Source organism: Sorex araneus, chromosome 1 (assembly GCF_027595985.1).
Source record: "Sorex araneus isolate mSorAra2 chromosome 1, mSorAra2.pri, whole genome shotgun sequence".
NCBI classification, from domain to species: domain Eukaryota; kingdom Metazoa; phylum Chordata; class Mammalia; order Eulipotyphla; family Soricidae; genus Sorex; species Sorex araneus.
In genome coordinates this window covers 410862022-410875685 of record NC_073302.1, presented here as the reverse complement: position 1 = coordinate 410875685, position 13664 = coordinate 410862022, and the positions used below count along the sequence as shown (strand labels likewise).

General features: G+C 41.3%; 1 protein-coding gene across 4 annotated transcripts in view; it reads left to right on the top strand.

Annotated features, from left to right (window-relative positions):
* The window catches only part of DOCK4 (dedicator of cytokinesis 4), a 475344-nt gene that overhangs the window by 266113 nt on the left and 195567 nt on the right, over nucleotides 1–13664 (top strand). For all 4 annotated transcript variants that reach the window (XM_004602088.2, XM_055123770.1, XM_055123771.1 and 1 more), the window contains exons 10-12: nucleotides 928–988; nucleotides 6088–6220; nucleotides 10008–10096. In XM_004602088.2, the coding sequence (XP_004602145.2) occupies nucleotides 928–988; nucleotides 6088–6220; nucleotides 10008–10096 (283 nt within the window). The remainder of the gene's footprint in view (nucleotides 1–927; nucleotides 989–6087; nucleotides 6221–10007; nucleotides 10097–13664) is intronic.

The following is a 13664-nucleotide window of genomic DNA, read 5'->3' as shown; positions in this document are numbered from 1 at the left end:
GAGATATATTCTTGTATAAAATAATATAAAACACAAAAAATTGTGTTTTATATTATTGAAAAGAAATAAGTTATTGGGGAGTACAGTGAATTTTAAATAATTCACAAATTATAGTAGTTTCCATAATTCTGAATTCTACCATTTATTTCTTCTTTTTATGTTACAAATAATAATTATGAATTTTGGATACATATTGGAACCTATTATACTATTTCCCAAAACGTAGTGATGATAGGGGTTAATAGGACACCTATTATTTAACATGTGTTTAATAAATGTTTAAAGAACGAGTGCAAGATTGAAGCAAGAGTAAGTTTTCTTTTTATGTATTACTTGACATCAGTAGATTCATAGTAAAGTTATTTGCAGTGGTATCATTAGAACAGGATTTGAACCATATGGTTCTCTGATTTAAAAAATTAAAATTCCAGGGACTGGAGAGATAGTACAGCGTGTAGGGCACTTGCCTTGCATGCAGCCAACTCAGGCTCAATCCATGGCATCTCGTATGGTCCCCTGGACACTGCCAAGAATGATTCTTGAGTGCAGAATCAGGAGTAACCCCTGAGCATTGCACGTTGTGACCCAAAACCATTTTTTTTATATTCCTTAAAAAATATCTGTGGTTGGAGAGAGAACACAGCGGGCAAGGTGCTTGCTGCATGTAGACTACCCATATCAATCTTGGACAGCAAATATAGTCTCCCAAGACCACCAGTTAATGACCCCCGAGTGCAGAACCATGAGTAAGCCCCACACATAGGAAAGTGTGGTCCCTAAACCCAAAAATAAATAAATAAATTAAACACTGTGTTCATCTTAGTTCTTCTAAAGTTTTTGAAAATGCTTTGTTCTGTTTGTTCTCTCCTTTTAGTGCTTCCACATGAATGATAAGATCTGAAATAACCAGACTTTGTATTTTGGCAGGATTTGGGTAGCAGTGAGCTAAGAAGGGACATCTATATCACTGTGCACATTATCCGAATTGGTAGGTATAACTCTTATGGTTGTGGTTGTGGTTTATTCTCTGTATGTATCAGAAATAAGTCAAAATCAAATACGGTACCAAGAATCATAGAATTAGGTAATTGGCCCATTTTCCCCCAAACTCATATGCAACCAGAACTTTTCATTCCCTCTTTCCCTGGAAGTCATTTAGTCATATGTTGTGTTTCATGTTTTGGGTTGTTTTGTTTGTTTACTTTGGATGACTTAAATATATTTTATTTTCAAAATTGTTGTTTATCTTTTACAATTCTAATTTCTTTTGACAGCATAAATAGACTTTTAGGAATGGGTCTGCCTAAAAGTTCATAAAACTTTATAGCAGTTGGCATTTGATCCAAGTACTGAATGCTTCAGCACATTATTATTTGAGTTCAATAATAAGAGGGTTATGAAATACAATTTTCCCCCACTTGTCATCAGCTTGTTTAAGTAGCCAAGAAGTTCCACAAAGAAAAATTAAAATTCCTTTCTAACTTTTTAACCCTAGCTTTCCCAAAATTTGATTTGATTGTGGAAACATTTATATAAGACTTTTTAACATCATACAGAACAAAGTTTGTATGCACTGTGATGAATTTGTATACTGGAGCCAAAATATGGTCTCTCATTTTTGCTCATAAACTGTCTCTAAAAGCAAGCATTTTAGGACAAAGGAACTTGACAAAGCAAGGAACAATCAGCTAACCATCTAATACTGGGAATTGGACGAAGGGGCAAGACAAAAAAAAGGAACAGTCAGCTAACCATCTGATGCTGGGATTTGGTTCCCACTTCTTTAACTGCTCTGTTACCTGTGCTGGCACATTGTTACACACTAGTAACGTCGGACTGTGCAGTCCTGCATAGAGATCTTGATTTTTATAACCTTTTATGTTAGACTTATGGTAACCACATATATTTTGAGAGACCATAAGCCATATTGTCATTCCAATTTAGAGTTTTAATATTTTTTTTCTTATAAAAGTCCTTTCTGAAAACCCATTTATATTTAGTCCTATGTTTTTATGCCGAGGGATAGTAGTAGACACAGGAAAAAAGTAAACTGTTTTTAATTTTGTTGAATTCCATTTTTTTTTTCTTTTCTGTCTCTCTTTTTTTTTTTTTCCCTTTTCTTTTTGGTCACACCTGACAATGCTCAGGGTGACTCCTGGCTCTGACTGAGCAAATCTTAGTCCTGGTTATGCTCAGGGAACCATATGGGATGCCAGGGATTAAACCAGGTCAGCCATGCATAAAGCAAACACCCTATCCGCTGTACTGTGGCTTCAGCCGAATTCTATCTTTTATAAATGAACATGGTGGAGGGGCATGGCATTGATAAAAACTTTTAAAATGTTGGAAGTTAAAATATATGTTCCTGGGTCTGGAGTGATAGCACAGCGGGTAGGGCGTTTGCCTTGTACGCGGCCAACCCGGGTTCGATTCCCAGCATCCCATATGGTTCCCCGAGCACCGCCAGGAGTGATTCCTGAGTGCAGAGCCAAGAGTACCCCTGTGCAAAGCTGGGTGTGATCCAAAAAGCAAAAAAAAAAAAGTATGTTCCTGTGTGTTTATGGGACGTTCCTTCCCAGATGGCATTGGTACAGCATTATAGAATTCTTGGGGTGGAAGGGGAGGAGTTAGAGAGGGGGGTCCTACCAGGCAGAGCTCAGGGGACAACTCCTGATAATTCGCAACCAACCAGACCATGTGAGAACCCAGGACTGTGGTTCTGTTCTGGACCATACCCAGTGGGTACATGGAAGCTCCCAGGGCTTCAGCTGACAGTGCTTCAGAGACTGTCATGCAGGACTGGACTGAGTGACCTCTCCCTTCTCCCCTGGCTGAAGAGTATTTTAATTTAACTTTGTAACACCAATTGGTCACATAAATGTAGCTTTGGGTATCTTCATGAATACATTAATAAATGGTAGAATATCATTCTATTATAATATTATAATTCTATTACAATATTAGAATGGAGTAATTATTTTAGCTTAGAGGACGTTTGGGATAGAATCTGCAGGTTTCTGGTGTCAGAGAGACTGTATCCCCTGCTTGGTCTCTAGGTCTGAGAGGCTGCCCATTATTCACAAGATTATTGGTGATCAGCAAGTCTCTCCAGTAGAGCGTGCCTTTCCAATACACATGAGGTTCTGGTGGGGAGATGACTCGGGAGACTGGAGCACAGACTGCTCATGCCCCTGAAGTTCCCAGTACCACATAACCCCCCAAGAACCACTTCCTCCCCCAACCCACCCCCCGCCCCACCAGGTTTCAAACAGACAAAAGCAAGACATGGTGTTTGATTAGCAGTAACATTTCTAGTATATTTGGGTGATCATTTAGTCAGTAAAATGCATGTTAAATCTGAAATTACACCACCTTCCCAGCCCGGCCAACTTTGCTCACATTAATGCTTCTCTCAGGTTACTGTGGAAAGTGTGCCTCAAAAATACATTTGGTACCTAAACATTTTGAGGCTAAAGAGAAAAATGATATAAGACTCTCTTAGAAAGGTTAAGACTTAGTCTGCTATAAAAGTAAGAGGGGGAGGATTCTTGCCTGTTACGCACAGATATATCTTACTTTTTCTTGAATGTTCTTTGCACCTCCTTTCTTTTGATAGGAGCACACTCACCCTCATTAGTTGCAGAAGCAGGAGCAGTGGTTCCTTCCTTCGGAAAAATCAAAGCCCAGAACTTTAATTGGAAAGAAGTGGGGGACAATGAGTAGTTTCATGTCCTACTGCTCCTTGCACTTAAAATCTTTCTCCCTTTACCTGATACTGCTTTTAGGGTTGCTAGATATTTTTAGGTTTTCTTTCCACTCCTTACTTCCTGCTTAGAAAAATTTGTGCCAAGGTCTGAATTTTTATTAATTAGAGTTGGGAGTGATAACACAACGGGTAGGGCGTTTGCCCTGCATGTGGCTGACCCAGGTTCGATTCCTCCGTGGGTATGAGTGGTATGTTTATGAGTTGAGTTTCATAGTAGTGAGAGTGGCAGAAAGCACACTAGAAGCTCGTAGGGCAAGATACGAGACATAGCAGGCCCTTTGTCTCCCTTTTCGGTCACTGTATGACTCAAACATATGCACGAAAACTTGTAAGTCCATGTTTTTTTTTGCAAGTCCATGTTTTTTTCTTCCATGTAAGGGTGTGTGTGGAGTGGACTGACATGTATGCCACACCCCTGTAAAAACATCTAGGAGTTAAGAGTTACCAGAGGTTCTGGTCCTAGGCGATAATCTTCAGAATGTGAGTTTTTTGTTGTTTATTTTATGAATGAGCTTCCTTTGAAATGCTATAATCGTGTTCATGTCCTATATTTACAAGGAAACGGTTAATAAAATGTTAACTCTAATGATCTTTGTAAAGATTGAGTTATATATTTTTTCTAATGTAATCTATAATGATATTTAGAATAATAATAACTTTCAATCCATTGTCATGCCTCTAGAAACAGGTTTGCAAATTTTTAAATTATTTTTTTAATGAATCACCGTGAGGTACAGTTACAGACTTACAAGTTTTCGTGCATATGTTTGAGTCATACAGTGATCGAATACCCATCCCTTCACCAGTGCCCACTCTCCACCACCAGTGGTCCCAGTATCCCTCTCCTACCCCCACCCCATTTCCCCTCCCCACCCCGCCTCTGTGGCAGGGTATTCCCTTTTGCTCTCTCTCTCTCTCCTTTTAGGTGTTGCGGTTTGCAATAGAGGTATTGAGTGTCCATCATTCGGTCTATAGTCTGCTTTCAGCCCGCATCTCCCATCCCGAGCGTGCCCTCCAAGCACCCTTTACTTGGTGGTCCCCTCTCATTCTGAGCTGCCTTTTCCCGCAGCATGTGAGGCTGGCTCCCAAGCCGTGGTACTCCAAGCTTCCTGGTCCTCATCTCTACTATTCTTGGGCATAAGTCTCCCCTCCTGATACTTTATATTCCACAAATGAGTGCACAAATTTGCAATTTTTTCTCCATTGCTGATGCTGCATTGTTGTTTTTTTTTTCTTTTTTTGCTTTGGAGAGTGATGCTCAGGGCTGCTCCCAGCTTGGTGCTCACAGTCACCCCTGACAGTACTTAGAGGACTACGCATGCCAGAAATTGGAACCGGGGCTCCTGCCTGCAATGCATGCAACTCCGGCCACACTGATTTGAATTAGCAACTCAATCCCCTCCTTGAATATTATATATCCAGTATTTTTTTCACTATAATCAGGTGTAATTAAATATCAATAATACGTGAGAACCGCATCTCAGTAACATGCTTCAAATGCGATATACAACACTTGAAACTCTGTAAGAGTAAAAGCCATCCAGGGGATTTTAGTGATCCAGTTACATTCCCCCTGAGCACTGAAAGAGCTGGCTTACTTGATCACCTCTGCTCACTTGTGATACTTCAGGGATTCTAAAATTGCTTTTTTTCATATTAAAGTTTTTAAATGCCGTTTTTTTAAAAAGGAAGGAAGGGAGGAAGGGAGGAAAGGAGGGAAGGATGGAGGGGGGAGGGAGGGAGGGAGGGAGGGAGGAAGGGAGGAAGGGAGGGAGGGAGGAAAAAGAAAAGGAAATGACTTGTGTGGGATAGCTCTGTGGCCAGGTGCCTGGAGTGCAATTTTGAGGCCTCCAGTTCAGTCCAGACAATGCCCCTCCTGCCCCCGACCCCTGCCTCCTAGCTAAGTGTAACATTTCAACGGGAGTATAAGTACTACAGTCCCCACCACAGCAGCATTGAAGGAGAAGGGCAGGGTGGAGTGGCGGGGAGGGGAAAAACACCCTGAACAAATAGAAAATGAAGTAGACACCATCGCTGAATACTCCTGCCATGCCTTCAAAACTCCCTGACAGGAAGACTTCCAAACATGGAATCCACTCCAGCTTTCCTGGTGCCTGGCAGCTGATGCCCAGGATGTATGCCTTTGCTCCAGCCACCCAGCTGGATTGATGGAGAGAGCTAAAGACTTTGCGTAACATCTCCACTGCCCAAACCTGTGCCTTCACTCAGTTCCTATTTCGACGGGTCTCTCTCCTGGTGATCTGTTTAAGATGCAATAGTTAAATAGCCCTGTGGGTCATGTTTGCTTTTCATCTGAACAGGCCGGATGGGGGCAGGAGAGAAAAAGAACGCCTGCAGCGTCCAGTACCGGCGGCCTTTCGGGTGTGCGGTTCTCAGCATTGCTGACCTGCTGACAGGAGAGACGAAAGATGACCTTATCCTGAAAGTGTACATGTAAGGAGTGTGCTTGTGCAGAAAGCTGGGGGGTGCGGAATGCATGTGGACTTTGGACGTGGTGAGTGTGATTTCACATGTGCAGTGGAAGAGGACAGGAAGGGTTGAGTTTATGAGCCATTTCTCAAAACCTCAGCCATCTGCGACTGGAGTGGTAGAACAGTGCGTAGGGCTTTTGTCTTGCACGTAGATGACCTGAGTTCAATCCCCGGCATCCTATATGGTCCTCTGAGCACCGCCAGGAGTAATTCCTGAATGCAGAGGCAGGAGTCATCCCTGAGCATCATTGGGTACGGTCCAAAAACCCAAATTCAAACAAACAAAAAATCTCACAGCCATCAATAGACCCACTACAAGTGAGCCCATAGATCACCACTTGCTGGTCAAGAAAGTTGGGAAATCAAAACCCAAAGAATATAGCTTAAGAATTGGGACAACCACCTGCTACCTCAAGTAGAACTTGTGATTTGCAAATCCTAATGTGCCTTTACCCTCCAGGAGGGCTTTGCAACTGGGCTTTGCAAAATGGAAAGAACATTAATATAAATGAACGGGAATGAGTAAGCATTAGGAAAGAGAAGCATCCATGATTGCCCTCCTGCTTCATAGATCAATTTGCTAGGGCTGCTGTAACAAAATGCTTAGTTCTACTAGCTCACCTTTCTGAAGTCTGGCCATCTCAGTTTGGAATCCCAGAAGGTCTGGGTCCTCCTGAAGATTTCCAGGGGGTCCATTCCCAGGCGCTCACTTAGTTCTGGTGGTTAGTGGCCAATCTCTGGTGTTCCCTGGTCTGAGTCACTTGCTCTGTGCCGTCCATAGGCACTTGACATTTTCCTTTTGTCTGTGTCTGTCACCGTTCTCATTTCCCTTTGTATTAGGACACAGTCCTAGTATGTTAACACCCCACCCTTGGCCAGTGACCTCTATTAACTTCTTTCTTGGGTAAAGATCCCTTCGCCAAGAAGGACGATCTCTGAGGAACTAGAGTTAGGACTTCAACATTATTCTTGAGGGGGATGCAGTTCAACCCTGATACTACACTAAGATCACTGCAGGGTGTTGAGTTTTCCCCCAGGATCTCCAGATTTGCAAAGTGGGAGTTGACCTACACAGACATCCTCAGGGCCACCCTGTGGGAGGAAGTGGGAGAAAGTGGGAGGACCAAACTTCCCGTTCATCACCTCAAGCAATGAACTGTAGTTTTCTGTGCGGAAGGGTGCATTGGTAAGTCCAGATCTGCCAGTCCTCTTCTCTAGCACACAGTCTGGAGGACTTACCCTTCAGCTCCCTTTTTGACAGCTGCTGCGGGGGTTCATGGATTTATCCACCCTCTACCAGTGCTGCTGGACGGGTGTCACACATTTCCTAATTAGTGACAAAGATTGGTCTGTAGCCTGTGGTTTTATGCCCGAAACTCTTTCCCTCTTGCTTTGTAGATAAAAAGGTCACTTCGATTTTAAAATTACAAACAGGCTAAAGCTAGTGAATAGTAAAACTCTAATCCCTGTCTTTGCATGGCATCCGCTTCAACTGTTGGGCTGAAGTCTATGATAACCTTTCCAACTCTTCAAAAAGTTACTTGAAACAATACTAATGATAATGGTTACCCTTTACACATCATCCTTACAGCAAATCCACAAAGCAGGAGCTATTGGCTCAGTTTTATGCCTGAGAACTCAGAGAGGCTACGTGACTTACCAGAGTTCACTCAGCTAATGTAAGAACAAAACTCAGATTTGAGTTCAGAACTGTCTGATCCTAGAATTCTCCTGTAACCAAATTGTATGTTCGCAGGTATCATTTTCACCTCTCTCTAGTAAATGTGATAATGAGGCTCTATACTGTATGGCATTGCTTTTTAAGAAAACTAAAATGCCTCACAGGCTTGTCATTTCTTAGTCTTGTTCTCCACGGGTGTGGTATGTTGCCAGTGGGGAGTTGTGAGGGACCAAAGGTTTCCTCCATCACCAGAAGACCTGTGAATTTCCACACTGTCTACCGGAGACAGTCTCTCATAAAAATAAATTGTACCTCTCTTTGTGGTTCGTATTGTCTGTATTTTCAGAGCATTAAATAAGTATGGGGTTATTCTTGCTAGAAGAGAGATCTTGTAAAAATGCCACCTCAGCCATTGATGGTTCAGAAAAGACTAACCAGTCAGAAACAGTCACTGAAACTTAAGAAAGAGCCGTGAATTGGCTAAAACATTTTAGGAAAGTGCCTATTAGAAATCATTTGGAGGAAGGTTCTGGTATGGTGTCTTAATCCCTGAGCCTCAGATATGGAACAGTAGCAAGTCCCTCACCTGAGCCTGAAAGATAGTTCAAGGTACTTGTTTTAGGAGCCTTGATTTTGTTTGGACTTTAGTAGGTTAAAAGCATGAATTATGGAGTCACTTAATCGCTAATAGGAAGCAAGCCATCTTTCTTCCCTTCCCACTGAGCTGAAATAAGAAAACTGGAGGTAGAATGTACTAAATGGCAATTTAGTGTCTTACAGCCGGACAGGTGGATTGGTTTCATTCCATCTTAATCTTCTGGCTTTCCAAGACTCAGAGCTCCGTTTGGTATCCTACTGTTACTGGCTCAAAAATAAACTCCCCATCAGATTAATCCTGGAAAAAGACTTTGGTGATGAAATAAATATATAGTCCAGGTGTAAACAAGGAGAATATCTTTTGTGGAACACTTTGATTGATAATGTCTAAAATCTTGATATCCAGCGTTCTTAGGAAGGAGGGTATTTGTTACTGATAAAATAGAATAGTGAATTTGCAAACATATCTGAATAAAGAAGGTGCTCCCAAACCCTAATTGCAGGAGCTATGCAAGTAAAAAAATAATTACAAATTATGTGGATATTTACAATCCAGATATTTATGAGCCATCTGGAGTTATCAGTCAGAGGGACATCCATCTATTATTCATTCCTGCAGCTGATGTTTGTTAAGCACCCATCACATACAGAGACCTCCAGGGAACATAGATATCAACCATTCCTAGGTCTGTCTAATTCCCTAGAACCATAAAAGTCTTCTAGGTGAACTGAACCAATGTGAATGTGAACAAAATAACAGCAGTTAGCAAGTGATAAGAATTTAAAGAACAAGGTACAGATAACTTGGAGACGCAGAATATAGAGAAATGCTTTTTAACTCAGAAGGAAAATCTGGGAGGGTAATTTAATTCTCCTTTGGTAATTCTGCCAGGCCTTTGTCAGTGCACATTGACACTTCAGTATTATTTTGCTTGACTGTTGCATTTGATGCTCGCCAAAATTGGTCATGGAAATTAGTCATGTGAGCAGTAGGCTGAGACTTGCTAATGAGAACTAACATTTATTGATCATTTACTATTTTCTAGATGTTATCCTAAGCCCAAGTTCATTTAATCTTCAGAGATGAAAGAAATCAAAGTATTGAGTGGATAAATAACTTAGCCATTAAGTGTTTTTCTGTTAGTAGTGAGGATTCAAATGCAGGGAGTTGCACTTAACCTTCACTCTGCCTGGATTGTTCTTTGAGATTTTCTGGAAGAGGTTCTCATAATCTGTGAGTTGGTCATCCTAGCCACTTTTGATATGAAGTAGATGGACAGGCATTGCCAGATAGGGACAGCCCTCAGACTGGAGTGACTGTCACTTGCAGAAAGTTGTTGGGGACCAGAAAGAGGCTTGAAGAAGCTACTTTAATAGTCATTACCACAAATAGTACAGGTATGCTGCTACAAAAGGCATTGTATGAACTCATACATCATCAAAATTTAACAGCGTGCTAATGTTTTCATAGGTGTAACACCGAGAGTGAGTGGTACCAAATCCATGAGAACATCATCAAAAAGCTGAATGCACGTTACAATTTGACTGGTTCCAATGCAGGTGAGTATTGGGTTTGGCTGACTCTTCCTACACTTATCATTTTAGGTCCTTTCTTTTATTTGTATAAGAAGAAAGGGACCAGTCCTTCATTTCCATCTGTATTCACTCCTTATATTGAATATAACACAAGCTACATGAGTCTCTTTATGCTATGAAAGGCATGCTATTATCACCCAAAAATGTAATCTATTCAACACTAGCAAATCCTGAGACTTCTGAATTGTTACTCTTTCCTAAAAACCAAATGACAGATATGCTTGGATTCAAGGTTGATGTGTGAAATATGTTTAATGAGTGGAAATCTGTCAGTAAGGTCCAATAAATATGCTTCATTGCCTTTGGCTTGGAAGCAACATTACTGTACTGGTGAAAAAGCATGCAGGCTCATGTGTTGAATTGGCTAAGAAGGAAAGCAATACTGATTATAGATTAATGTAGAGAAAAATATGTGCATGCTTTTTTTTGAAAATAACTGAAATATATGGCATAAATTTCACATAATATGCATGGTCATATTTTTGTTTTCTTTTTGGGTCACACCCAGCAATGCACAGGGGTCATTCCTGGCTCATGCACTCAGCAATTACCTCTGGCAGTGCTCAGGGGATCGTATGGGATGCTGGGATTCAAACCCGGGTCGGCTGCGTGCAAAGCAAACGCCCTACCCACTGTGCTATCACTCCAGCCCCGCGTAGTCATATTATTAACATTATAGACTATATTATATTTGTAGCATATCTAGATTAGATCATATATGCCATCTTTTAAGTTTATTTAAAAAACAGAAACTTGATGAATATTGCTTATTCCTTATCTCACTTTCAGTTCCATGTGGGTACAAATTAAACCATGCAATTGTGTTCTTTAATTCACTAGCTTCAGCCCTCTGTCCTGCTGGTGAGCACTGCCTTCATATTGATCCATAGGACAGTGTTTGGAAACCACTGGCTTGAACCATAAGCATCAAAAACTACTATTTGAACTAAATGCAATGCCTTTTAATTAAAAAATAATAATTTTATGAAAACTCCATAGTTTATAAAGTTGTTCATAATACAGTTGTTTCTGGCTTACAACGCTCTGACACCGGTCCATCCACCAGAGCAGTAGTACAATGCATAGGGTGTTTGCCTTGCATATGGCTTGCAGGTTCAATCTTTGGCATCACAGATGGTCCCTGGAGCCCCCTCGGGTGTAATTCCTGAGCACAAAGCCAGGAGTAATCCCTGAGCATCAACTGGGTATGGGCAAAAGCCAGACAAAAACAGAGAAAAAATTTAAATGCACTTCTTTTTAAATACTTTTAAATACTGCTCTTATTTTGGGTTTGGTGGGGGCACACTCAATAGTATGCAGAGCTATTCAAAGCTTGATTCTTAGGTGGTCAAGTCCTAGAGGTACTGGGGATCAAATTGGCATATCACATGTAAAGAGTGTATGCTCTAGTCCTTTGAACTACCTCTCTGGCCCTTTAGACTGATTTTCAAGTAACTCAAAGTATAGGTTATTTGAGTTAGAGTTCAGTTTGCCTGGCAAGTACAAAAACCAAAATTTATGCTCAAACCACCTTTTCATTTGGGTGGGCCTTTCTTTGTACATTATGTTAGGCACAAATCACCCATTTTGAAAAAGTAACTGCAAATAGAAACGTCCTTGTGGCTCATTTCAATGAGAGCAGGAAGTTTCCACCCCCACTCATAGTGCCAGCACATTAGGCTGTTAAGCACAATGAGATCAGTTTTCTCCTCCCTCTCCCAAGAGTTAAGGGAGTAAGTAGGGTTTTGTTTGAGTCACTACATTGAAATATGTTATTGTAACTTCCCCCAAATTGAAAAAAAAAGTGCAGGGAGGGCTACACCCTGTGGTGCTCAAGACTGAGTCCTGATTCTGGGCTCAGGATCACTCTTGGCGGGCTTGGGCTCAAATCCAGGTTTGCCATGTGCAAGGCCAGTCCCCTACCCTCTGTACTATTGTTCTGGTCCCCAAATTAAAAATTTTTAAAGAATATTACGAAATATGCTAACAAAAGAATTTCTAGAGGAGTTAGAGGAGGGGGGGTGGTATAAGTGAAATACAACATAAAGTCATTAGTATATCTTAGATGTTGCTACGCATATTTGCCTTTAAGTTAAATTACCTTTAGTAAAGTGGTATATCTCCTGCCTCTTCTATTTTTTATAAATAAAAAAAAAACTAATATGTGGGTCTTACTCCTGGTTTGCACTGAGGGATCACTCCTGGGGGGGTGCAGGAGACCACAGGGGTGCCAGGGATTGAATCCAGATTGACTCTTTGCAAAGTAAGCACTCTACCTTCTATACTATAGCTCCCAAGATGAAGAGCCATTTTTATTCTAGTTTTATTTATTCATTTACATATTTTGGAAGGAAGGTTTCAGTTGCCTTTTGAATCACGGTGAAGTCTTTGATGATAGGCTTTGATGTATGCCTCTGATAGATTCCTTACATAACTGATCCCGTATTCTCAGTGCTACTCATGGGTGTCAGAATTCCAGTGAAGGTGAATCACAGATCTCTCTCTGCTTCCACCTGGGGGTCCTCTCGAAGAGACCCTTCGTACTCTTTGTTTTCTCCAACACATTTTTTGGCTGATGTGATTAATGTCCCCTTTTAAGTAAATTTAGTTTAATTGTTGTTGTGCTTCCTTTTTACCTTTTTGGAAAGTCTCCCAGACGCTAGCTGTACTGCTGCACATGTGATTGACTGTCCACCTATACTTTGTAGATATTTGTGTGAGACATCAGAAAATGCGATCCGAACCGCCTAATCCCAAGATTATAGCCTTTTCTATTTGTAGTCATATACTGCAGTAAAATTTTGTTACATATTTGGAAAGCACAGAAGAAACCGTTGTACTGGAAAGCCCCATAGAAAGGGTTTCCACGGGGCTGGAAAGAGAGTACAGTGGGTAGGTATTTGTCTTGCATGCAGCCATTCAGGGTTTGATCCCAAACATCTTGTAGAGTTCCCTGAGCACCACAAGGAGTAATTCCCGAGTTAAATGCCAGGAGTAAACTCAGAGTATTATCAGGTATGGCCTAAAAACCAAGAAAGAGAGGTGGGGGTGAGAGGGAAGGAGGAAGGAGGAAGGAGAAAGAAGAAAGAAAGAAAGAAAGAAAGAAAGAAAGAAAGAAAGAAAGAAAGAAAGAAAGAAAGAAAGAAAGAAAGAAAGAAAGAAAGAAAGAAAGAAAGAAAGAAAGAAAGAAAGAAAGAGAAAGGAAGGAAGGAAGGAAGGAAGGAAGGAAGGAAGGAAGGAAGGAAGAAAGAAAGAAAGAAAGAAAGAAAGAAAGAAAGAAAGAAAGAAAGAAAGAAAGAAAGAAAGAAAGAAAGAAAGGAAAGAGGAGAGAGGAGAGAGGAAAAGAGAGAGGGGGAGAGAAGGAGGGTGAGAGGGAAGGAGGGAGGAAGGGAGAGAAGGAGGGAGTGAGGGAGGGGGGAGGAAGGGAGGGAGGGAGGGGGGAGGGAGGGAGGGAGGGAGGGAGGAAGGAAGGAAGGAAGGAAGGAAGGAAGGAAGGAAGGAAGGAAGGAAGGAAGGAAGGAAGGAAGGAAGG